Here is a 25,622-nt window from a genome sequence, read left to right as displayed (position 1 = left end):
ATTATTATTATTTAACATCTTTCTTCCGCCATTGGAGTCTATGGCAGCCCATAGAACCGTCTGGTAAAAAGTTGTGAAATTTGGCACACTGATTGGGGATAGTCCCATGTTTAATTTCACCAAGTTTCATACCGGCACCTCAAGCGCTCTAGCGCCACCAACAGGCCAAAGTTGGACGTGCGTTCACGCACGTAACTTCTGACCCGTTGACTCAATTGTCAAAAATGAAGTATCGTTGGAATCCTTGGACCAAGCCGAGTTCAACGCACTCTATGACGTCATTTTCCGCCATGATGGATTTTCCGCCATTTTGGATTTTAGTGAAAGTGAAACTAATTTTTCACAGGTCACAAATTTTGTCCGATTGTCACCAAACTTGACACACATGATCTTCAGACCAAGCCTCACAAAAGTTGTGGTGTTTTGTCTTCGGAACTTAAACCGTTCACCCGTAATATCCAATCGAAATTTGCGGCGAAGACGCCAAACAGGAAGTGAGCTCATATCTCAGCAACCCATTCATCTATCATAACCAAACTTAGTATATGGACTCATGACCCCATCAGGGGGAAGCTCAAGAAATTTGGTGACCTTTGACCTCTAGGGGGCGCTGTAATTAAGAAACATGCTTTTTGGCCTGTAGCTGCTGTTGTGCTTAGAATTAAAACGCACTAGTGGTGTCTGATAATGCTGTTGGAGGTCCTTAGGCCGACCCAAGCCAACTTGTGATGTCATCATAATTGATTCGGCCGCCATATTGGATTTAATCAAAAACACATACAAGTTTTCGCAGGTCACAAATTTCAGCGGATCCTGACCAAAATTGGCAGAGACCATCTTCAGACCATGCCTGATGAGTGCATTGATTTCTGGAACAATTGAAAGAAGCATTGGCCTGTACCAGCCAATCGAAATTTGCGGCAAAGCCGCCAAACCGGAAGTGATTTCATATCTCAGCAACGCTTTCATGTAACAAAACCAAACTTAGTACATGTACCTCTGAGCCCATCGGTAGGACGCTCAAGAAATTTGGTGACATTTGACCTCTAGGGGGCTCCGTAATTGACAAAAATGCATTTTGGCCAGTAGTTGCTGATGCGCATTATTTTGCAATGGAAGTCAATGGCAGCCCATAGAACCGTCAGGTAAAAAGTTATACAATTTGCCACACTAATTGGGGACAGTCCAATAATTCATTTCACCAAGTTTCATGCCGCACCTCAAACGCTCTAGCGCCACCAACAGGCCAAAGTTGGATTTGTGTTCACGGACGTAACTTTTGACCTGTTGACCCGAATGGCAAAATGAGGTATCATTGGAATCCTTGGGCCAAGCCGAGTTCAACACACCCTATGACGTCAATTTTTGACCTCCATGTTTAAATCACAGCAAGTGTGATCATATCTCAGTCAATCTTTTATTTTTGATGTGAAACTGATGACAGCAAGTTCCATCCAGTTGATTCTAAAGCGTGCGTGCAAGGGTGGGGCGGGGTGGGATGGGCAGGGGCGGTTGCGGCGGTGGGCTGGCTGGGGGAGGGGGCGGCGACACTCAGCCCTGGTTCAGCTCCACAAAATCAGTTATGTTTTGATGTGAAACTTGACCTTGTTACTCAGCCAATCTTGGGTTGTATGGCATGGAACTTGCTGTGACTGCTTAAGGCTATATGTCTGATGCAACGGCATTGACTTACATGGCAAATCTGGCCTGCTGAACTGCCTGCTTGGCCCCCACATTGCTGCTTGCAGCTATATTTATTTAACATCTTTCTTCCGCCATGGGAGTCTATGGCAGCCCATAGAACCGTCTGGTAAAAAGTTGTGAAATTTGGCACACCGATTAGGGACAGTCCCATGATTAATTTCACCAAGTTTCATGTCGGCACCTCCAGGGCTCTAGCGCCACCAACAGGCCAAAGTTGGACGTGCGTTCACGCACGTAACTTTTGACCTGTTGACCCGATTTTGAAAAAGTAGGTACCGTTGGAATCCTTGGACCAGACCGAGTTCAACGCACCCTATGACGTCATTTTCCGCCATGATGGATTTTCCGCCATATTGGATTTTAGTGAAAGTGAAACAAATTTTTCACAGGTCACAAATTTTGTCCGATCGTCACCAAACTTGACATACATGATCTTCAGACCAAGCCTCACAAAAGTTGTGGTGTTTTGTCTTCGGAACTAAAACCGTTCGCGCGTAACAGCCATTCGAAATGTGCGGCGAAGCCGCCAAACAGGAAGTGAGCTCATATCTCAGCAACCCATTCATCTATCATAACCAAACTTAGTCCATGGACTCAGAACCCAATCAGGGGGACGCTCAAGAAATCTGGTGACCTTTGACCTCTAGGGGGCGCTGTAATTAAGAAACATGCCTTTTGGCCTGTAACTGCAGTTGTGCTTAGAATTAAAACACTCTAGTGGTGTCTGGTAGTACTGTTGGAGGTCCTTAGGCCGACCCAAGCCAATTTGTGATGTCATCGTAATTGATTCGGCCGCCATATTGGATTTAATCAAAAACACGTACAAGTTTTCGCAGGTCACAAATTTCAGCGGATCCTGACCAAAATTGGCAGAGACCATCTTCAGACCATGCCTGATGAGTGCATTGATTTCTGGAACAATTGAAAGATGTATTGGCCTGTACCAGCCAATCGAAATTTGCGGCGAAGCCGCCAAACAGGATGTGATTTCATATCTCAGCAACGCTTTCATGTATCAAAACCAAACTTAGTACAAGTACCTCCGACCCCATCGGGAGGACGCTCAAGAAATTTGGTGACATTTGACCTCTAGGGGGCTCCGTAATTGACAAAAATGCATTTTGGCCAGTAGTTGCTGATGCTCATTATTTTGCAATGGAAGTCAATGGCAGCCCATAGAACCGTCTGGTAAAAAGTTATACAATTTTGCACACTAATTGGGGACAGTCCAACAATTCATTTCACCAAGTTTCATGCCGGCACCTCAAGCGCTCTAGCGCCACCAACAGGCCAAAGTTGGACTTGCGTTCACGCACGTAACTTTTGACCTGTTGACCCGATTGTCAAAAATGTGGTATCGTTGGAATCCTTGGACCTAGCCGAGTTCAACGCATCCTATGACGTCAATTTCCGCCATGATGGATTTTCCGCCATTTTGGATTTTTTCAAAAATCTTTAAAAAGTTTCACACCTCACATAGTTTGTCCAATCTTCACGAAACTTAGTACATATGATCTTCAGATCAAGCCGCACAAAAGGTATCGATTTTCGTCTTCGGAACTAAAACCGTTTGCCCGTAACAGTCAATCGAAATATGCGGCGAAGCCGCCAAACAGGAAGTGAGCTCATATCTCAACAACCGATTCATCTGTCATACCCAAACTTAGTACATGGACTTATATCCCCATCTGTAGGGCACTCAAGAAATCTGGTGACCTTTGACCCCTAGGGGGTGCTGTAATTAGCGAAAATGCATTTCGGCCTGTAGCTGCTGTTGTGCTTAGAATTAAAACGCACTAGTGGTGTCTGGTAATACTGTTGGAAGTCCTTAGGCCGACCCAAGCCAACTTGTGATGTCATCGTAATTGATTCGGCCGCCATATTGGATTTAATCAAAAACATGAATAAGTATTCGCATGTCTCAAATTTCATCTGATCTTCACCAACATTGGCACAGACCATCTTCAGACCATAACCTATCAATATGTTGCTCTCTGGAACAATTGACAAAAGCATTCGCCCGTAACAGCCAATCGAAATTGGTGGCGAAGCCGCCAAACAGGAAGTGAGCTCATATCTCAGCAACCCTGCCATGTATCATAACCAAAGTTACTACATATATTCATGACCCCATTAGGAGGACGCTCAAAACATTTGGTGACATTTGACCTGTAGGGGGTGCTGCCATTAGCAATATTGCATTTTGATGTGTAGTTGCTGATGTGTTTTATCAATCTTTTATTTTTTGATGTGAAACTGATGACAACATGTTCCATCCAGTTAATTCTAATGCGTGCGTGCAAGGGCAGGGCAGGGCAGGACGGGGTGGGACGGGCTGGGGTGATTAGGTGGGGGGGGTGGGACGGGCTGGCTGGCGGAGGCGGTGGCAATACTCAGCCCTGTTGATCCCGGGTTTCTGCTGAGTTCTATCTTGTCGCCGTGGCTACTCCGGCCTATCCTGCTTGGCCCCCTCATTGCTGCTTGCAGCTATATTTTAAGAAAGGTTTGATTTATTAAAAACACTTTTGTGTGCTAAGCAGTTTTTGCAGTGTAGATTACATTTTTTACAGTGCATCCATTATTTTGCCCTGAATGTTACAGTAAGCTACACTGCAAAAGATAAACTAACCAAGTTTTATTAATCTTATATTGACATCAAAAAATCTATTTGGGGGCCTAGCAGCGAAGCTCATTGTGTTTGTATGTTTTCTTATTATTACTGATAGATAGATAGATAGATAGATAGATACTTTATTGATCCCCAAGGGGAAATTCAAGTGATTCAAGTGAGCCATTGGAGTCTATGGCGACATAGAACACCAGCGTAAAAAGTGCTGAAATTTGGCAGAAAGTTTTGGGACACTCCACTAACCACTCACACTCATTTACGGACCTCTAAACCCAGCCATCTAACGCCACCAACGGGTCACAATTTGGCCGAAATTGAACCGCTGGGTCGAATGTTCAGGACCGTCCCATGATCAATCTCACTAATTTACAGAACTCTATGCCCAAATGATTCCAATTTCCTAGTGTGTCATCACAATGAGTTAACAAGTCCCCCTTGCCAAGTTTGGACTTTATATATCAAAGCCTTGCTGAGATAAGAGCTCACTTCCTGTTTGGCGGCTTCATCGCCATATTTGATTGGCTGTTACGTGCAAATAAACTTGAAATTCAAAAATCTGACCAGTATCGTTTGTGCGGCTCGGTCTGAAGATCATCTCCGCCAAGTTCCGCAAAAATCGGCTGAAATTTGTAACTGCTGAAACTTTTCGTAGAGTTTGTACTAAATCCAAGATGGCGGAGGTCCAATATGACGGAAAGTGACTGGATAGGGGTCGATGAACTCGGGATGGTCCAAGGATTCAGACGCTACCTGAATTGTAAAAATCAGACAAAAGAGTCAAGGATCACGCGCATGAACGCATGTCCAACATTGAACTGGTGGTGGCGCTACAGCGTTCAATGTATATGCATAAAAATTGCTGTGAGTGATTGGGACAGTGTCCTGACTAATGGTATTGAGTTTTGTTATGCTAACTCAAAACGTCACTGAGATGTTAGTCCACTTCCTGTTTTGCGGCTTCGTCGCCATATTTGATTGGCTGTCACGGGCAAACAAAGTTGAAATTGAAAAATCTGGCAATTATCTTTTGTGCGGCTCGGTCAGAAGATCATCTCCGTCAAGTTCCATGAAAATTTGATGAAATTTGTGACAGCTGAAACTTGACTTGACTGAGTTTGGACTAAATTAAATATGGCGGAAAGTGACGTAATAGGAGTCATTGAACTCAGGTCGGTCCAGGGATTCCAACAGTGCGTGATTTGTGAAAATCGGATGCACCGTTCAATGGTCACATGCATGAATGCAATCCAGTTTTGACCCATTGGTGGCGCTAGAGTGTTGGGCATAGAGTTCTGTAAATTGGTGAGAGTGATCATGGGACGGTCTTGAATCAGTGCGCCGAATTTCATAACTTTCGACCCAGCGGTTCAATTTTCGACCAAATTTTAACCCATTGGTGGAGCTAGACGGCTGGGTTTAGAGATCCGTAAATGAGTGTGAGTGGTCAGTGGAGTGTCCCGAAACTTTCTGCCAAATTTCAGTACTTTTTAGCCTGGCATTCTATGGGCTGCCATAGACTTCAATGTCAGAAGTATAATAATAGGAAAAGTTAGTAACTCAATGGGTGACTTCGCAGCTTTGCTGCTAGGCCCCCGACTAGATGTTTTGATCTTGATATAAGATTCATAACATTTGGTTAAATTTTATTAGATAAACTGTTTTTGCAGTGTAGTCAATTTGTTTAAAAGGGTCACCTTCAGTAATATTCTTTTTTCACGCATCATTTGAATGAGATAATCACTATTGGCAGAGTAAAGTTTTTAACTCTGACTAATCTGACTTTAACCTTTTGACTCTTTCAGATGGACGGGCTAAACTCTCTGCACTCTGTGAAGTCCTCACCCAGCCGCTTCACTAAAATGAGCCAGGGCCGCAGCTGGAACACAGGCAATGGTTCACCTGATGCCATCTGTTTTAGTGTTGACAAACAAGGGGTGGTACTGGTGGGATTCTGCGTCTACGGTGGAGGTGGTATCCATGAGTACGAGTTGGAGGTGCTTGCTGATGATGTAAGAGACTAAATATGTTCAATACCTTAGCAAATGCATGTCTAATATTCTCTAGATTTCAGTACTAAGCTCCAAGAGGCTGCGTGCAGAGTGCATAAAACTCCTCTAGTTGTTCTAAAACCATTCTAAACTACAGCTTGACAGCCCTGAAAAGTTTTCATAAACAGAGAGCAATATAATAATTAATATAAAATCAACATTCTCCTGCCAAGCAGTTTAGTAATGGTTGCCAAGCTGCAAACACACAGTCACACAGATTTTGTTGGGCACAGTAAAGGCACTGTAATAGTTAAGTATAAGTATAGTATATATACTCTTTTGATACTGTGAGGTAAATTTGGTCTCTGCATTCATCCCAATCTGTGAAATTAGTGAAACACACTCAGCACACAGTGAACACACAGTGAGGTGAAGCACACACGAATCCCGACGCAGTGAGCTGCTTGCTACAGCGGCGCTCTGGGAGCTGTTAGGGGTTAGGTGCCTTGCTCAAGGGCACTTCAGCCGTTCCTACTGGTCGGGGTTCGAACCAGCAACCCTCCGGTTACAAGTCCGAAGCGCTAACCAGTAGGCCACGGCTGCCGTAATGGCCACTTTGTTTGCCAGATGTGACATCTCCACTATACCGTATACTCACGCTGGAGGCACAATTGGTGCAATTTTGTCGTGTTGCAGAGTAAAATAGCCCTACCATTAGCGTCTTGGAAGCCACAGAGAAGAAGTAATGTCCCAGCTAACACACAACATTGCAGCACATTGCCAGTAAATTGTCATTTGGTCACCGTAACATTATACCTTCCAGCGACAGTCTTGCCATGGTCTCTTGCAAAATGCCATGGTCCCTTGTAGGGATGCAATGGTGCACAGTACATTATCTAATCAAATGATATGCTTCCTACGCTTAAATATGCAAATGTGAACCACAGTAATTTGGTACATCCATCATTTACACTGCAAAAAATAAAATTGAACCAATTTTTTTAATTTAAAGGAACCGTATGTAAGAAATGTATTTCAATTAATCATAAAATGGCCCTGATATGTCACTAGACATTAAGAAATTATGTTCATTTCAAATAATTATATCACTGACAGTAGTCCGGCCAGGATATTGTCATTTAAAAAGTGAAGTTGCAGCCCTCAAATGATGTTGATGTTGTCATGTTGTGTTTTGACCTGATGCACCACCCTCTACCTATCCACTAATCACAAAGTCAGTGTTTCGGCATCCGGGTTGCCAGCTCTGCCAGTTAGGGGGGAGGGGGAGGGGATACACCGCTCTACAGTAATTTGAAAGTGATTGCAGTACCAGTTTTGGCCACAATCTTACATACAGTTTGTTTAAAAGGGTCACCTTCAGTAATATTCTTTTTTCACGCATCATTTGAATGAGATAATCACTATTGGCAGAGTAAAGTTTTTAACTCTGACTAATCTGACTTTAACCTTTTGACTCTTTCAGATGGACTTATATTAAGACCAAAAAATCTATTCGGTATTATTTTTAGTAGCTTGTGACCGCTGAAACTTGACTTTACATAGCTACGGAGCCCCTAAGGGGACATGAGCAAAAAAAAATCTAAAGTTCAGTTTCATGTGCTCACCTGAAACTTTCATGTGCTCACATGAAACTTTCATGTGCGCATGTGAAACTTTCATGTGCTCAATATCATCATGAAAAGGTTTTGCGTGCGCACACAAAACTTTCATGTGCTCACGTGAAAAAATCTATTCGGTATTATTTTTAGTATGAACACTTACATAGCTACGGAGCCCCTAAGGCATACATGGGCAACATACGGCCCGCGGGCCACATCCGGCCCGTGGGCTTTCCCTGACCGGCCCGCGTAAGGTCCGTGAAAGAACAATAGTCAAGAGCCTAGCATAGAGATAATGCACGCAAATCAATATCGTTGCTTTTATTTTGAAAGTGACTGCTATTTGTACGCCCATACATTTGTGCGTGGATGCATACGATGTAAACACCCTCACTGATGTGCTGGTGAATAGAATTTATGCTTCTGCATCGACACAATGCAGTTGCCTTTAAGTCGGCGTAAACCTTTCAAAGTTTTGTGTCTCTTATGTCTGCGTCGCTCACCACCGCAAAGGTTGTCAGAACGAACTCCTGCTGTTTGTTGGCGATACGAAGTGTTAATTTCAAAACGTTACTGGCAGATAGATAGTTTACATTCGGATAACCCTGTCATTGTAACCAAAATATGTCTGAGTTTATTTGCAAAGCTTATGTTAGCAAAATAGTATGATGCTACTACCCACAGGTTGCTTGAAGCAGCCGGCTCAACACACAGGGCGAGTTGACCAATCACAGTTTTGTGCATAAAGTTAAAGCAAAAACATAGCCTACATTTTTAAAATAGTTTTCTTTGTGCATGTTGATTAACTAATGACAGCCTACTATTGTCTGCTCCACATTTTCATAGTCTAATTCTGCATAGAGTTAATTTAATGATGGTAATGATGGTAATGATTTAATGATGAAATATTGCTGAGTGTTGATGAAATGGTGGCACAGGCCTATGGTTGTACTGACTCCTTCACATTTTCATGGCCTAGCCTAATTATATAGATATTGTAGTACTTTTTTATATCAGTCTTTTCGAGAAGTAATAGCCTATTGCTGGTCTCCCTCACATTTTCATCTGTTCTTACGACTAGTAAACAAAACCATATGATTTACTTAATGTTATACAAGAACAGAATAGAATTGGACAGAATTGAGTTCAGATTTGAGTTCGGTATTTTGGGTCTGGCCCTCCTCAACAGTCCCAGTTTGTCATGTGGCCCCTTAGGGAAATTAGTTGCCCACCCCTGCCCTAAGGGGACATAAGCAAAAAAAAATCTAAAGTTCAGTTTCATGTGCTCATGTGAAACTTTCATGTGCTCACCTGAAACTTTAATGTGCTCACGTGAAACTTTCATGTGCGCATGTGAAACTTTCATGTGCTCAATATCCAGTGTTGGGAGTAATGCGTTACAAAAGTAATGTAATTACTGTAATATATTGATGTTTGCGGTAATGCGGTAATGTAAGGCATTACAAAAAAAAATTTGGGTAATATTTACTCGGTACAAAATTCAGTAACGCGCGTTACAATGCAGTTTACCCCAAAATTAAGCGCTTGTTTTGTTTTGATACATATTCGCAAACACCACGCGAGAACAACAGAGGAGAAAAAATCCGCACAAAATAGTAGAACGTTATCTCCTGATACTGGTTGAATATGACTGTGGCTGCATCAGACTCGCAGGCGGACTCTATTTGCGGGATGAACATAAGCCTATGCTCATTATTTTCAGCTTGTCAGAGACAAGGCTATGAAGAACATAATAGTTAGTGCACTTTGTGTGCGAAACCGAAAGATCTCTCAGCTCGCAAAATAGCACAAGTAAATTAATGAAACATCTAAAGTAGTGCCACGCTAATCTTTTTGATTCTTGATAAAACACAAACTATGCTGTTGTGCATGTCAGCTTTGTGCTTTGAACTTAAATTGAAGAGAATAAAGGGATAGAAATGCAGAAAAAGATTGTGTACCCTGGCAGTGCCACCGCTCCCACCACGCGCATCACGCACTTTGCGTTGGGCACCAAAGGACAGAGGGGGCACCCAAATGTAACCAATGAATAGTAGCTTTACTGCAAACTGCGTTTCACTCTTCATCAATAACGTTTACAATGTCAAAATGCACTAACACGATGTTACATGCAAGTTGGGTACTACGTGGGTTCTCTCATTCACCACGTAGTACTAGAATTGGTGGGTCTTCAATCATTCGTTTTCCAAGCATTTAGGCTACATGAAGCACATGATATGCTGAGTCGACTGAAACGCATTCCATTCAGATAGCTAGGTGGATACCAGGCTCATAATTCACTTGTATTCGCAAAACGAAATGTGAAGCAACATGTCATTGCATACTTCCATTTCCAAAGCAATGAAGGTTGCTTAAAACAACTTAACATTGTGCATATTATTGTTAATATTGTGCTATCAATGTAACTCAAACAAATAAGGCTTGTAAACAAGAGCTGGCAAAAGGGCATTATGACAACGTAAAGATCAATGCTCTTAAAGTGACAGTGCACCATTTATAAGTAAAACAGCATTTCTTCAGAAAAATACACAGTAATGGTCTGTAAATAATAGGCCTTTTATTTTACTTTAGGTGTTTGAGTTATCATTTAAATGTCACTCACTCAAAGCCACTCACTTAGGGCACCGAAATGGCCAGCAGGCCACCATCTTGACATGTCTTTATTAAAGGAACCGTATGTAAAAATTGTATTTCAATTAATCATAAAATTGCCCTGATATGTCACTAGACATTAAGAAATCATGTTCATTTCAAATACTTATATCACTGACAACAGTAGTCTGGCCAGGATATTGTCATTTAAAAAGTGAAGTTGCAGCCCTCAACTGATGTTGATGTTGTCATGTTGTGTTTTGGCCTAATGCGCCACCCTCCACCTATCTACTAATCACAAAGTCAGTAGTGTTTCGTCATCCGGTTGCCAAATCTGCCAGTCAGAGGGGAGGGGAAGGGGATACACCACTCTACAGTAATTTGAAAGTGATTGTAGTACCCGTTTTGGCCACAATCTTACATACGGTTCCTTTAAGCTTTGATTTACAATATAGTAGGCTCTCTATTGATTTTAATGAGTAGGCCTAGGCCTTAAAGTTACAGTATTTCTATCACAATTTACCAGACTTTGACCTTTTGTCGGTTTTTAACAAAATTCTGACTATGATTGTTCCTTGTATTGCATTATGAGCACTGCGCCTATTGCATTCTACTGTTGCCTTAAGCCTAGCTCAGTCATTATGCTATACCACATCTCCCTCTATTGGAAGAGCAAGCTGCATTGAGCATAATAAACTGCATTTAGAATGGCAAATCCATATTTCTAGATATTTTGGTGAAAGTAACTTAAAAGTAATGCAATAGTAGTGTAATGCCTTACAATTCAGAGACAGTAATATTATAATGTAACACATTACTTTGAAATGACAGTAATAAGTAATGCATAGTACATTACGATTTTGAAGTAACTTGCCCAACACTGTCAATATCATCATGAAAAGGTTTTGCGTGCGCACACAAAACTTTCATGTGCTCACGTGAAACTTTCATGTGCTCACGTGAAACTTTCACGTGCGCACATGAAAGTTTCACGTGAGCACATGAAAGTTTCAGGTGAGCACATGAAAGTTTCACGTGAGCACATGAAACTAAACTTTAGATTTTTTTTTGCTCATGTCCCCTTAGGGGCTCCGTACATAGCGCTCTCTCGAAAGATAATTTTGACTTAATTTAAGGAGTCTTATCAAGACAAATTTACTCAATGCACTGGCAGACAAATTTGCTTGTTTTCAGGATGAGATGTTTTAAAATAAGTCAAGCTCTTCTTAAATTAAGTCAAATTATTTTACGAGAAAGTGCTAGGTAAGTCTCTTTTTATAGTGAAAACAATACCAACGAGATTTTTTGATCTTGATATTAGATTAACAACACTTGGTTAGATGTTATTATATAAGCAGTTTTTGCAGTGTATGAAGATGCTATAACCCATAAGCATGTTCTATTGAACCAAGTCAATAGTCACCCTTTCAAACCATTCCATCAGCTAACCCATCCATTCTTTCTCTCATTCAACCAGGCCCAGACAGAGCACCCAGGAGATTCTGCCCACTCCCATCGATGGACATCCCTGGAGCTGGTCAAAGGCACCTATAGCACAGATGATTCTCCTAGTGACATTGCTGAGATTAGGCTTGATAAAGCCATCCCCCTCAAGGTAACACTTTTGAGAAATCCTTTTCTCTAGACTAAAGTGACCATGTGTATAACAATGCACTTTTTAATCATGTAGGAGGATGTGAAGTATGTGTATTATGTGTATGACAATGTACTCTTCAATCATATAGGAGGGTGTCAAATATGCTGTCCGCCTACGAAACTACGGCAGTCGCACTGCTAATGGTGATGGTGGGATGACCACAGTGCAGTGTTCCGATGGAGTTGCTTTCACTTTCAGCACCTGCAGTTTGAGCAGTAATGGCACCAACCAAACACGAGGACAAATCCCTCAAATCCTCTACTACAGGTGAGGATGAAATATATTTTGGTTATCCAACAAAGGCTTGTTTCAAATAGGGGGGTGCAAACTGCATGGTGCAGACATTATGGTTTGGAAGAAAAAAGAGGAAAAAGCCAACCTTGAAGTGAAACAAATTTATTCTGAGAAAAATCGATTATTATACACAAAAACACGTGGCACAATTATATTGCCACCCCTGCATTTGATACTATATTACAAGCCTTTGCTAATAAAACACCTCTCAATCTTCTCTTCTAGTATCTTATCAGGTTACAGTGCAGAACATTTTAAACCATTCCTCTTACAGAATCTCTCTTGATTTTCCAGGATCCTAGGTTTTCTCTTGTCCACTCTCTTCTTTACCTCACCCTACAGCTTTTTATGAGTGATGGCTAAAGCTTGATTTTTAGGACCCGAGCACCGACAGTGCAGGGCCGGGATTTAATAGAAAGTGAAACCAAAGTTTCACAGGTCACAAATTTGGTCCGATCTTCACGAAACTTGACGTAAATGATCCTTGGACCAAGCCTCACAAAAGTTACTAGAAGGATTTTTGATTTTCGGAAGTGTTTTCCCGTCACAGCCAAACTAAATTGGCGGCATAGCCGCCAAACAGGAAGTAGGTAATATCTCAGGAACGCTTTCACATATCACGTGATTTCGTAATTTCACGTGATTTAACGTAAGTGGTTGAGCACTGCTCTCCCATGCCACATCCACAGCTGAAGTGCCCTTAAGCAAGGCACCTAACTCCTCACTGCTCCCCGAGCAAGGCAGCTCACTGCTCCGGGTTAGTGTGTGCTTCACCTTACTCACTGTATGTTCTCTATGAGCTCTGTGTGTTCACTAATTCACGGAAGGGATAAATGCAGAGACCAAATTCCTTGTATACGCAAGAATACTTGGCCTATAAACCTGATTTACATTTACATATGACTACCAGACCCTGAACACAGCAATACATTGAACTACAAAGATGTGAAAGTCTCAAATGTCTGCAAATGGTCAATTACTGTCTCATTTTGTCATTAGGTGATGGGTTTTTTCCTGGTATTTGGTATAAATCACAATCAAGAACATGAGAAGAAAAGAACATTTAACCATTTCCATGTGTTATGCTTACAGAAGTGAATATGATGGTGACCTGCAGTCTCAGATGTTGAGTAAAGCCAATGAAGAGGATAAGAATTGCAGTCGAGCTTTGTCTGTGGTTAGTGCAGTGGTCAGAGCAGCAAAAGATCTTCTTCAAAGAGCATTTGCAGTAGATGGTAAGTCATTTTCATTGAACCTCCTCATGTAGGTAGAGTGTATACACTGCAAAACTGCTTATCTAATAAAATCCAACCAAGTGTTATTAATCTTATATCAAGATCAAACCATCTAGTTCAGGGATGGGCAAACTACGGCCCGCGGGCCGGATCCGGCCCGCCAAGCACTTTCATCCGGCCCGCCGAGCATTTCATTTAGGCTAGTTATCAGGCTGCTCGCTATTTTTTTCCTGCGATAGACGTTGGTTAGCTTTACTGCAAACTGCTTTTCACTCTCCTTAGATAACGTTTACAATGTCAATGTCAAAACATCATGTTAAATAGAGATAACATCATGTTAAACTAATTTAACTCTTAGTTATCTCCTTTGCAGCAGATCTAACGTGAACATATGCAATCCATTTAATTGGGAAAGCGTCTGCACTCACGAGAGGGAGAGAGAGCCGCAGGTTCCAGCTGGCTTGTGATTGTTGATAATTGATATCCCCTCCTTATAAGAAAGTTTTAAAAGGAAATCATGAAGGCAACAGTAGTTCCCACTACTGACCATTTAAAAACTGTGAGAGGGCCCAGCCGTAGGTACAGCACTAGCCATAGTGGAGCAGGCAGAAGATCATTGAGAAATAAACGTGAATTAAAGCGACTGTCTTAAAGCGATAGTGTACAATTTATACATTTGTTTAACAGCATAAAATTAGCAGTATTTTTAAAACAAATTAGCACTATTTTAAAACAAATACTTTTCATACTAAATTATAGGCTATAAAAAATGTATTTTTTTAGGCGTGTGTCGTGGGGGGGAGGGGGGGGGGGGTTGTGTGGCCCGCCGGCCAATTTTCAAAACCCAATGTGGCCCTTGAGCCAAAAAGTTTGCCCACCCCTGATCTAGTTGGTATTGTTTTCAGTATAAATAGACTTACCTTGCGCTTTCTCGTAAATCATTTGACTTATTCTGTCTTTGTCAGTTTGACTGATTTTAAGATGTCTCATCCTGAAGACAAGCACATTTTTCTGCCAGTGCGTTAAGCAAATTTGTTCTAAAAACAAGCAAATTTGGCTGCCAGTGCATTGAGCAAAGTTGTCTTGATATGACTCCTTCAAATAAGTCAAACTCTTATTTTATTAAATTAAATCAAAATTATCTTTTGAGAGAGCACTAGGTAAATATCTAAGTACTAAAAACAATACCAAATAGATTTGTTGGTCTTAATATAAGATTAATAACACTTAGATTGATAGATTTGTTTTTGCAGTGTAAGCCATGCATTCTTGAGCTTGAGTTCTATTGCAACAAATATCAGTGTTTCAATATTAAAAATGATGAAGCATTTTATGTTGTTTCTGTCTGCAGCAGAGGACATCCCAGACCTCCTGAGCTCTTCCAGTTTGTTTTCCATGCTTCTTCCCCTCATTTTAGCCTATATTGGCCCGGTTGCTGCTTCTGTTCCAAAGGTAATAGAATGGCTCACTGTGAAATCTTACGACCTACACTACAAAAAGTGATCTCTTACTAAGTGTTATAATCTTATTTTAAGATAAAAAATCTAGTTAGTATTGTTTTTAGTATAAGGATACTTACTTTGAGCTTTCTTGTAAGATTATTTGACTTAAAATAAGTCAAAATCTTATTAAATTAAGACATAAAAAACAAGCAAATTGATCTGCCAATGGATTAAGAAAATAGATCTTAAAATTTAAGATTTTAAGACAATTTTAAATCTCATCTTAAATTAAGGTAAACTAGTGCAGTGCCCGTTCAAACATGCTATTCCTGTAGCCCAATTACATGCTTGCTTTAAAAATAGGATGATAGGGAAAAACATAATTCCAGGTAAGCATTCAATAATGAATATAGGCCTACAGATAATATAATAATATAATAAATGTGAAGTGAGCAGAATTTAGGCATGGCTGCATGTGACATTTTTTAGAAATCAAAATGACATAATCCTAACAGCTGTTTTGAGTCAAGACTATATGCTTAGCCTATTTAATAACTTGATGATAGAGAAAACAAACCATTTTGTGGAATGATGCATCATATGGAATTTGCAACGGTGGTGGCCTATAAGTGACGTCACACTCTGTCTGCTACTCGTTGCTTGTCGCTGGTTATGCTTTGCATGTGTGGCATTCTGAGACGTTCTTTAATTCGGGACCATTATCGCTCGTTTCAATTTAGGACCTTGCAGTTGGAATTGTCGTTTGTTTATTCAAAGTCTAAAGACAGTCCAAAGTAACCTGGGCTATTCATAAGTGACATCAGACTGTCTGCCACTCGTTGCTTGTCGCTGGTTATGCTTTGCATGTGTGGCATTCTGGGACGTTCTTTGATTCGGGACCATTATCGCTCGTTTCAATTTAGGACCTTGCAGTTTGAATTGTCATGTGCTTATTCAAAGTCTAAAGACAGTCCAAAGTAGCCTGGGCTATTCGAAGTGTCCGCTTATTGCACATCATTTTTTACGTCATTTTGAAGAGCCACTGCATATAGCCTACCTGTGTGTGTTGGCATGTTGGCGTGTTGTTGCAAAATCCGTGGAGTTATCTTGCACTCGCTTAAGTTTTTACCCGTGTAACCTACACTGATCTAATTCTGCCAAAGCCCTGCTTCTATCCTCACTGGTATCTTACAGTCCTACAGTGCTGTGTGGGAGGGGGAGTGGCTAGCGGCGAAAGCCAATGCGTGCTTCTTTTACCGATATAGGCTATTTAACGATATCTTTTGCATTTCTTATTCAAACAACGTCAAATTCGGCAGTGCACTTACTCATGCCTGTAGCAAGACACCTGCCAAGTTTGTAATTAGTCTGACAAACGGTCAGCGAGATATGCGTGCCACAGACACACACACACACACACACACACAGACGCTTCTTGCTTTATAGATAGATGTTCTTAATCCATTGGCAGATAAATGGATTTTTGACTACTGAATGGACATAATATGAACACTCATTGACAGTTATACCCATAATGAAACACTGTTTTCCAGGCATGAAAAACGGGACTTGATGTAGTTCAATGCATGAGTCAATCCATGTCAACCGACCCAGGGGTCCTCAACAATAAATTTGCGTCTACATTGTATTAAGAACCTACATGTTTTTCATACAGTGTTTTTCATACAGTTTTCAAACATTGGAGCTGGAACTTCACTGATCCTGTTAATAAAAGGGTGAAATGTGTTGGCATAAGATAATCAAATGTTGCACTGCAAAAAAAAAAAAATCTAACCAAGTGTTATTAATCTTTTATTAAGATCAAACAATCTATTTGGGATTGTTTTTATTATGAACAGACTTACCTATTACTCTCTCGTAAGATCATTTTGACTTCATTTAGGAAGACTTTGACTTATTTTAAGGAGCCTTATCAAGACAAATTTACGCACTGGCAGACACATTTGCTTGTTTTTAGCACAAATTTGCTTAATGCACTGGCAGACAAATTTTTTTTTTTCCAAATATGTTTATTTGGTTTTTCTTCAAGTAACAATAACAACAATACAAATGAGAATTATACAAATGAAAATTAAATACGAAACACTCACACACTCATGCATACACACACATGCACACAAAGAAAATAAAATAAAAGGAACAAAAAGAGAATAAATGAAAGGTACAAACAATGGTACATGTAGTAGATAGTAGGGGTGTAACGGTTCATGTATTCGTATTGAACCGAAACGGTACGGGCGTCACGGTTCGGTGCATGAATTTACACGGAGAATACACGGTATAAAAATACATAAAACTCGTGTGCGGATTAATTAATGTCATGCGCAATTACTGTTAAGTAGCGAGAGTTACGGGAGTTCTTTAGCGACACCTAACGCTAATCTGTAGCCTCGCCTTAGCTCTGATTGGCGCCTATGTTTTTTTTTGTCAGGTCGTCGGTCGAGTCCGTCAGTCATTAGCAGCACTAAGGTTAGACCCACAAGAGTTAGAGGATCGATCGCAAGTTTGAGAACTTCAGTTACAGTAACGTTAGTACAGGCGAAAGAGTGGTGGATAATATGAAACTGTGTGTCGGCGTTGTTCAGCAGGGTATGTGAGTGGAAAAAATGCTACACATATTCGAAGTCATCACCCAGATGATGTAGGCTACCAATCACTGAAATGAGGGGAAAAAACTTCGCCTGCCCTTCAGTAGCCTTTGGATACACATACAAATAGGGCCAAAACCTATGGCTTAAATTAAATGATTTCGTAATGACAGAAAGCTATGTAAATCGCGTGGTAATTACCTTTATGTTGGGGTAACTTGTAACTTCTCACATGAGGAGCTGGTAGTGTTAAGTGCATAGACAGTAAAATAAAGTGACAACGCTAACCAGGCTAATAAACAAACCATGCTACGGTGAGTAAGGGCAAAGTCACGTGACTTCTAGTTGTAGTCTCTTTATGAAATTTATGAAAGCAATTTCATTTTTAAAAAAAAGGCAAAATAGTGTGATATTTTCACAGTTAGTAGGCTAGATTATTACTTTACACACAATAAAAAAAATATTGAGGCAAATTGTAGACCCTTCCATATACAACTAAACACAGATGTTGAAGGTCTTGCTTAAGTGGATTTTTAAAAATCATTTTTCTATGTAATTTGCACTTTCAGAAATAAGAGATGCTGTAGGCCTATTTTCAGTTTTATAGCTGATTGTCTTATTTTGTTTACAAGTTACAGATGGAGTCTGGGTACTTATTGTACTGTTTAGCCTACATCTTACACACTTCAGGCTGTTGCAGATAGCTCAGGGAAGAGACTGTATGACACTAGGTGGTACAGCCTGAGACATGTACAAAATAAAATGCTTTCTGCATTTTTGTTTTGCTTTTCCCTCCATTGTACCGAACTCGTACCGAACCGTGATGTCCGAACCGAGGTATGAACCGAACCGTGACTTCTGTGTACCGTTACACCCCTAGTAGATAGTATGGGAGTTTCTTACGCCAGTTCCAGTTCAAATAGCAGTATTCTGTTCAGACTCGGTTCGAGATAAAGGCAGTGAATGTCAGTTCAGAGCTAAAAGAAATTGAGGGCCTCCAACAAATTCCAAAAAGGATGACCATATATCTTCAAACACAGAGTATTTTCCTTTGATTGAATAAGTAATTTTTTCCAATGGCAAAATTTGTACCATGTTGTCCAGCCAACATGTCACACTCGGACTTAATGTGGATTTCCACCCTTGTGCAATTGTCCGTCTGGCCTGTAGTAAACAGAGGGTGACCATCTTCCTGTTGGTGGAGTTGAGCATAATGTCTTTAGGGAATAGTCCTAATATACACAGTTTAGGACAGAGAGGGAGGTCCGTCTCAGTTATAGCAGAAAGTACTTGGATAACCTCTCTCCAGAAGGTTTGTAGCTTTGTGCATGACCATAGACAATGGATGAGTGTACCTTTACATGATTCACATTTAACACATACATCAGGAGTGTTAACATTAAACTTGTGTAGAACCTCAGGTGTTATATAAAGCCTCATGACCCACTTATATTGTATAAGTTTGAGACTGGCATTACATGTTTGTGTTTGTGATTTCTTGCATACAGTTTGCCATTCAGAGTCTGTTATTTCCTGTTTCAGGTCAATACACCATGCAAGTCTCTTTTCCTCAGAGGAATCTTGGGTCCCAAGTAACAGTGTCTTGTAAAACACAGCTATGTTTTCTATTGCGGATAGTTTGGGTAAAGAGATATTCTTTTGTGTCTTATGAATAAAATCTCTGATTTGTAGGTATTTGAAAAAATGCTTAGCAGGCAAATCAAACTTCTGCTTGATGTTTTCAAATGACATTAAAACTCCATCTTGAAAGAGGTCTGCTATTTTGGTAATACCTTTATCAGCCCACAGTTTAAACCCCTTATCCATTGTTGCTGGTGGGAAGTTTTCATTTCCCCAAATGGGAGTAAACTGTGATATCTTAGAAATGTCGTTCAAGTATTTATGGACCTCATGCCACACATATATTGTATTTCTTACAAAGGGATTGTCTGTGGATTTCTTAAGCTTCCCTGGTCTTGCAGAATATAGGTACAGTTGAAGAGGTAAATTGGTAGATGTAAATCTCTCTATATCAACCCAAGAAAGGCTTAAATGAGATTTAAACCAAAAAGAGGCTGTCAACAGTTGACATGCCCAGTAGTATAGTTTGAGGTTAGGAAGTTTCAGTCCTCCTCTATCAAAGGGCAAATAGAGAAGGGTAAGGTGAAGTCTTGCTCTGCGGTTATTCCATATAAAATCTCTGAAATTTTTTTTCATATTCGTAAAAAAGTTTGGTGGTGGTGGAAGTGGTATGCATTGAAATAGGTATAAAAATTTAGGTAGGATTGTCATCTTCAGACTATTGATTCGGCCAACCATAGAAATTGGCATTGCTGACCATCTTTTTATCGTATTGGTCACAGCATCTATTACTGGCTTATAATTGCAAGTTACTAAATCCTCTGGTGTGAGTGTAATTTTGATTCCCAAGTATGTAAAGCTGCTAGTGTTCGTGAATGGGGTTTGTATTGGTGGGGAGATTCTTTCAGAATGATTAAGAAACAAGATATTCGACTTTGATTCATTAACTGTATAGCCTGAGAACAAGCCAAATGTATTTATTAACTTCAGGAGATTAGGAATTGAATCACGTAACTGTGTCAGGAACAGAACTATATCGTCAGCAAAAAGACCTATTTTGTTCTCAGAATCTCCTAGTCTGATGCCTGTTATATTAGTGCTTTGTCTGACTGCGATGGCGAGAGGTTCGATTGCTAATGCAAACAAAAGGGACGACAGAGGCCTTGTCTCGTTCCTCGCTGTAGTTTAAAGGGTTCTGATGTGGCGAAATTGGTTGTGACTGCTGCGCTTGGAGATCGGTACAGCATTTTCACAAAGCTACAAAAGTAATCGCCAAACCCAAATCGCCTCAGAATATCGAACAGATATCCGTGTTCTACCATGTCGAAAGCACTTTTTGCGTCGAGGGAAACTATTGCCGTATTTGTGCATTCCTTCTTCGCATGAATAATATTTAATACTCTATGGATGTTATGAAAGGCTTGGCGATCTTTAATGAAGCCGTTTTGATCAGGCGCTATTAAGAAGGGGAGGTGTTTTTCCAGGCGCCTCGCAAAAATCTTTGCAATTATTTTAGCATCTGAATTTATTAATGATATTGGACGATATGATGCGCAATTGGTGGGCGACTTGTTTGGTTTTAATATCAGTGATATCGTAGCGTTGCATAGGGAGGGTGGTAGTTGTCCCGCTTCGATTGATTCAACTAACATATCGAACAAAGGTGGAATCAGCCACTTCTTGAAGTGTTTAAAAAAATCTATAGGGAGGCCGTCAGGACCGGGTGATTTACCACTTCTCATAAAAACAAGAGTTTCAAATATTTCCTCTTTCGTGATGGGCAAGTCTAGCCTTTGCTTTGCCACGTCTTCCAAGAGTGGAATGAGTAGTTCATCCAAGAACTTATCTTGCTCATTGGGATAATGAGCTTCCGAAGCATAGAGTTTCATATAATATTTTCTGAACGCATCATTGATTTCTGCTGTGTTCGTTGTAATCCCACCTTCAGTTTCTATTTCGGTGATGGCCTTTTCCTGACTCAAGGTTTTAAGACGCCAGGCTAATAGTTTCCCTGCTGATTCTCCCTGTTCGTTATTGTTTTGCTTCAGCCTAGTTATCTTTGATAATGCTTTGTTAGCTGTTAGGTCGTTGTATTTAGCTCTTAGTTCTGCAAGCCTTTGAATATTCTCTGGGGTATTATTTATGACGCTCTCCTTTTCCACGTCTTTAATGTCACGTTCTAGTTCTGTCATAAGGAGATGCGTCCGGTTAGACATGTGGCTCGTGTAGGATAATATCTGACCTCTAATATAAGCTTTAAACGCTTCCCACCTGATAGAGGCTGATGTTTCGTGTGTATTTGTAGCAAAGAAGACATCAATGTTAGTTTCTACATATTGTAGAAAATCTTTGTCGTGTAGCCACCTCGGGCTAAGTCTCCACAGTGACCGTCCTTTCGAATATGAATTATAGCGGTAATGTAGAAATAGGAGGGCATGGTCTGAAATTACAATACCTTTATGCCCACAATCACAAACTAAATCTTTCAGCGTTTTGGAGATCAAGAAGTAATCTATGCGGGACTGAGTCAAGTAGGTGTTTGAAATACAAGAAAATTCTTGGGTGGTAGGATTCCTATATCTCCAAATATCGCAGAGGTGGAGCTCTGACATAAAGTGCTCAATCGTTTTGCGGGATCGGGTATGCGAAGGGTCCACTCTTGTTGATCTGTCTAAATAGGGGTTAAGCGTGCAGTTAAAATCGCCACCCATTATTATTTCTCCCTGATAAGAAGACACGGTCATAAACAAGTCATTAAAGAATGAGTCATCATCGCTGTTGGGACCATATATATTAGCCAAGATAATTTCCTGATTTAGCAGAGAGCCCTTAACTATAACAAATCTTCCCATTGGGTCTAGGATGGTTTTATGCGTTCTAAAAGGAACTGATTTGTGGATAAGAACCGCAACCCCTCTAGCCTGCGACGAGTGGCAAGAAGCAATAACTTGTCCAGGCCATCTTCTCTTAATGCGTATGATTTCGTCCGATATTAAGTGCGTTTCTTGGATATACACGATTTTGGCTTGGATATGTTTAATCCTAGCTAGAACTTGCTTGATTTTAACCAACTTCCTCAAACCTCTGACATTCCAAGACACTATATTGAGATATGGAGGATTCGTCATGTCCCGTACCTAAATGTGTCTAACAGCAATGTTGTTACAGCTTCTACCTGACCATAAAAGAACCTTGTACCATTTAAAAGAGAAAAGAAAAGTAAAAGAACGAATAGAACACCCGCCCCCCCTCGGTAACGGAGAAGGAGCTCTCCTATTCCTCTGTGCCCCCTAATTGCACAGACCCTTCTCACATAAATGCGGTAAGACTGGAACATTGCTGATCCTTGTAAAGGATCAGAAAACAAAAAATACCATACAATGTGAACAGTAACCTGTGCTCAATGAATATCGGACTGTACCCTCCACAGGTTGTTGCGTGTTATGGCACCACGGCCAGTAACCCAGGTATAATGCTAACTGAATTATTTATGAATTTAAGATAGCCCATACCAGCATCTTAGTCCATAGTCTCTGGGGGTGGAGACCGTTCCTTCTCCACTGTTTTGATGTAATCTTGTACCTTGGCTGGAGTCAAACAAGTTAAGGTCTCACCCCCGTCGAGGTAGATTTTCATCTTGGCCGGATATTGCAATCCAAACTCGATGCCAAGGTTGTGAAGTTGAGCCTTTACCCCGTCAAACTTTCGTCGCTGCTCTTGGACCTCCGGAGGGAGATCGGGAAAGAACATCAATCGATTGCCTTCAAGTTGCAGGGGTTTCTTCTCTCGGGCGGCTGTCATCACTCGATCTTTATCGGTCAGACAACGGAATTTGATGAGAATTGTGCGGGGAGGAGGGGTGCGTCTTTTTGTTGTCTTTGTAGAAAGTGGAAGTCTGAAGGCTTCATCAATGGATAGAGAATCCGGAAATTTTTCTGAACCAAGGATATTTGGTAAAAACTCGGCAAGGAATATAGCCAGGTCACGGCCCTTCTCGATTTTTTCTGGCAATCCGACCAGTCTCAGGTTCCGGCGCCGTTGACGATTCTCCATGGACTCCACTGTCTTGGTGAGTGCTAGCATGTCTCTATGCACTTTGGTGACCTTCGCATCTAGGTCGGTTATCCCATCTTCCGCAGAGCTAATGCGGGTTTCTGCGTGTTCAAGTCTTTCGGAAAATGAATTTATTGCTTCCTTGATCCCCTGGTTCGAGCTTACGACCTCTTGAAGCTGAGTTGTGAAATCTTTTCGGAGAGCATGGATAGCAGCTAAGATTTCTTCATCTCTGGTGTTTGATTCATCTGTTGGCTCCTCTTCGTCGCCACCTTTGTTCCCTTTTCCTCCTCTTGTACTCGGCATATTTTCGATGCGGCTTGTTCTGAAATATTTTTTTATTCAGTCGTTTATATTTGGAGGGTTAATTTTAGAAGATATTTTACGGAGCACAAGGTCCACGCGGCCGCTCACTCCGACGTCATCACCGGAACTCCTGGCAGACAAATTTGCTTCTTTTCGGGGTGAGACGTCTTAAAAAGAGTCAAACTCTTAAATTCAGTTAAATGATTTTACGAGAAAGCGCTAGGTAAGCCTCTTTGTACTGAAAACAATATTAACTAGATTTTTTGATCTTGATATAAGATTAATAACACTTGGTTAAATTTTATTAGATAAGCATTTTTTGCAGTGTGTATTTAGTTTACATTTAATTTCACCTGAAAGAACAGCTTGTCTGCTACCTTCCTACATTTATGTAATGAGGGTTTAACACTAAATCACTTAGCACAAACACAATGTCATGCAGGATATGAACATCTACTGCTAAACAACTAGCATCAGGGAAACTCAAACTTAATATTAACATGTCAACACACTAAACTAAAAGTATACATCACCCAAATTCGCCATGGCAACTCTGGCCTGCTGAGATGCTTGTCTCTCCGCCAATTACACTGCAAAAACTGCTTATCTAACAAAATCTAACCAAGTGTTATTAATCTTATATCAAGATAAAAAAAACTAGTTGGTATTGTTTTCAGTATAAAGAGACTTACCTAGCGCTTTCTTGTGAAATCATTTGACTTAATTAAAAAAAAAATGGACTTATTTTAAGACATCTCATCTTGAAAACAAGCAAATTTGTCTGCCAGTGCGTTAAGCAAATTTGTCCTAAAAACAAGCACATTTGTCTGCCAGTGCGTTGATCAAATTTTTCTTGATAAGACTCCTTAAAATAAGTTAAAGTCTTCTTAAATTAAGTCAAAATTATCTTTTGAGAGGGCGCTAGGTAAGCCTTTTCATACTAAAAACAATACCAAATAGATTTTTTAATCTTAATATAAGATCAATAACACTTGGTTAGAATTCATTTTTTGCAGTGTAAGGGCTTAACTAGCGCACCACTCTATTTTTTTCAGCTGAGTACGCGCCAAAGCGGAAACCGGAAGATGGACTAGTTCAAGGGCAAGCGAGAGTTGCAGTTCGGAGGACTGTTTTGTTACAGTCGTGAATTTTTAATGGTTTGCTGGTTAATTTAACAAAGTTACCAGTGAGAGTTGCAACACGTGGAATTAAGAGGAAAGAATAGAAAAGATTTATTTTCAACCAAAGGATGTCTGCTTAGACCTGAACAAAATCTCTTTTCACTTCAGGAAATTCCACAAACTCAGTCAACTGCTAGCTCTATGGCTTTTACTGACGCCAATGCTACTGAAGAATGCTATTGAAATTGTCTCCTTAATTCCAAATGGAGACACAGTTGACCGAGTAGTTTCCAGCGTAGTTAAGAGCAGGTAAAACTTGAGGCTGGCTTGCGAAAGAATAGTTCTTTATTCTGGATGTAACAACAGAGTTCTGGTAACCCTGTTGTACGCACAGCACAGCACAGTGTGAAGCCAAGGTAATGAACTGAAGCCAAGATCTGGGAAACTCCTGGATAATTATAATACCAGAATATACATTCACGTCTGGGGTCAAATTGGAGGGGGGGGAAACAGGCAGTGATATAGCCTTATTCAATTAAGGCGTCTTGTGGGGGAACAATTAGTTAGGTACACCATTTGCTATTGTAAGGTGACAACATTCTGTCTGCTTACAATAAACATCCTGTCCCCGCAGTTTCTGCAGTATTAAACAAAGAACCAAAAGAATGACATACAGAAAACCACTGAAATCTAACACTACTGACAGCTTCTTCTACTGTGTAAAGTAGGTAGCGATAGCGTTTTCACAACAGCGACATCTCTGTTCAGGAG

General features: G+C 40.6%; 1 protein-coding gene across 11 annotated transcripts in view; it reads left to right on the top strand.

Annotated features, from left to right (window-relative positions):
- The window catches only part of mycbp2 (MYC binding protein 2), a 339,346-nt gene that overhangs the window by 130,301 nt on the left and 183,423 nt on the right, over positions 1-25,622 (top strand). For 10 of the 11 annotated variants that reach the window (XM_076264226.1, XM_076264236.1, XM_076264232.1 and 7 more), the window contains 5 exons: positions 6,136-6,342; positions 12,031-12,168; positions 12,299-12,477; positions 13,597-13,739; positions 15,091-15,191. In XM_076264226.1, the coding sequence (XP_076120341.1) occupies positions 6,136-6,342; positions 12,031-12,168; positions 12,299-12,477; positions 13,597-13,739; positions 15,091-15,191 (768 nt within the window). The remainder of the gene's footprint in view (positions 1-6,135; positions 6,343-12,030; positions 12,169-12,298; positions 12,478-13,596; positions 13,740-15,090; positions 15,192-25,622) is intronic. The other variant, XM_076264230.1, reaches the window with a different exon arrangement.

Source organism: Alosa pseudoharengus, unplaced genomic scaffold, assembly GCF_046254945.1.
Source record: "Alosa pseudoharengus isolate Yale_2024_CS ecotype anadromous, Long Island Sound unplaced genomic scaffold, YU_APseudo_1.1 YU_APseudo_1.1_scf_3, whole genome shotgun sequence".
In the NCBI taxonomy this organism is placed as follows: domain Eukaryota; kingdom Metazoa; phylum Chordata; class Actinopteri; order Clupeiformes; family Clupeidae; genus Alosa; species Alosa pseudoharengus.
This window is presented reverse-complemented; position numbering and strand designations above follow the sequence as displayed.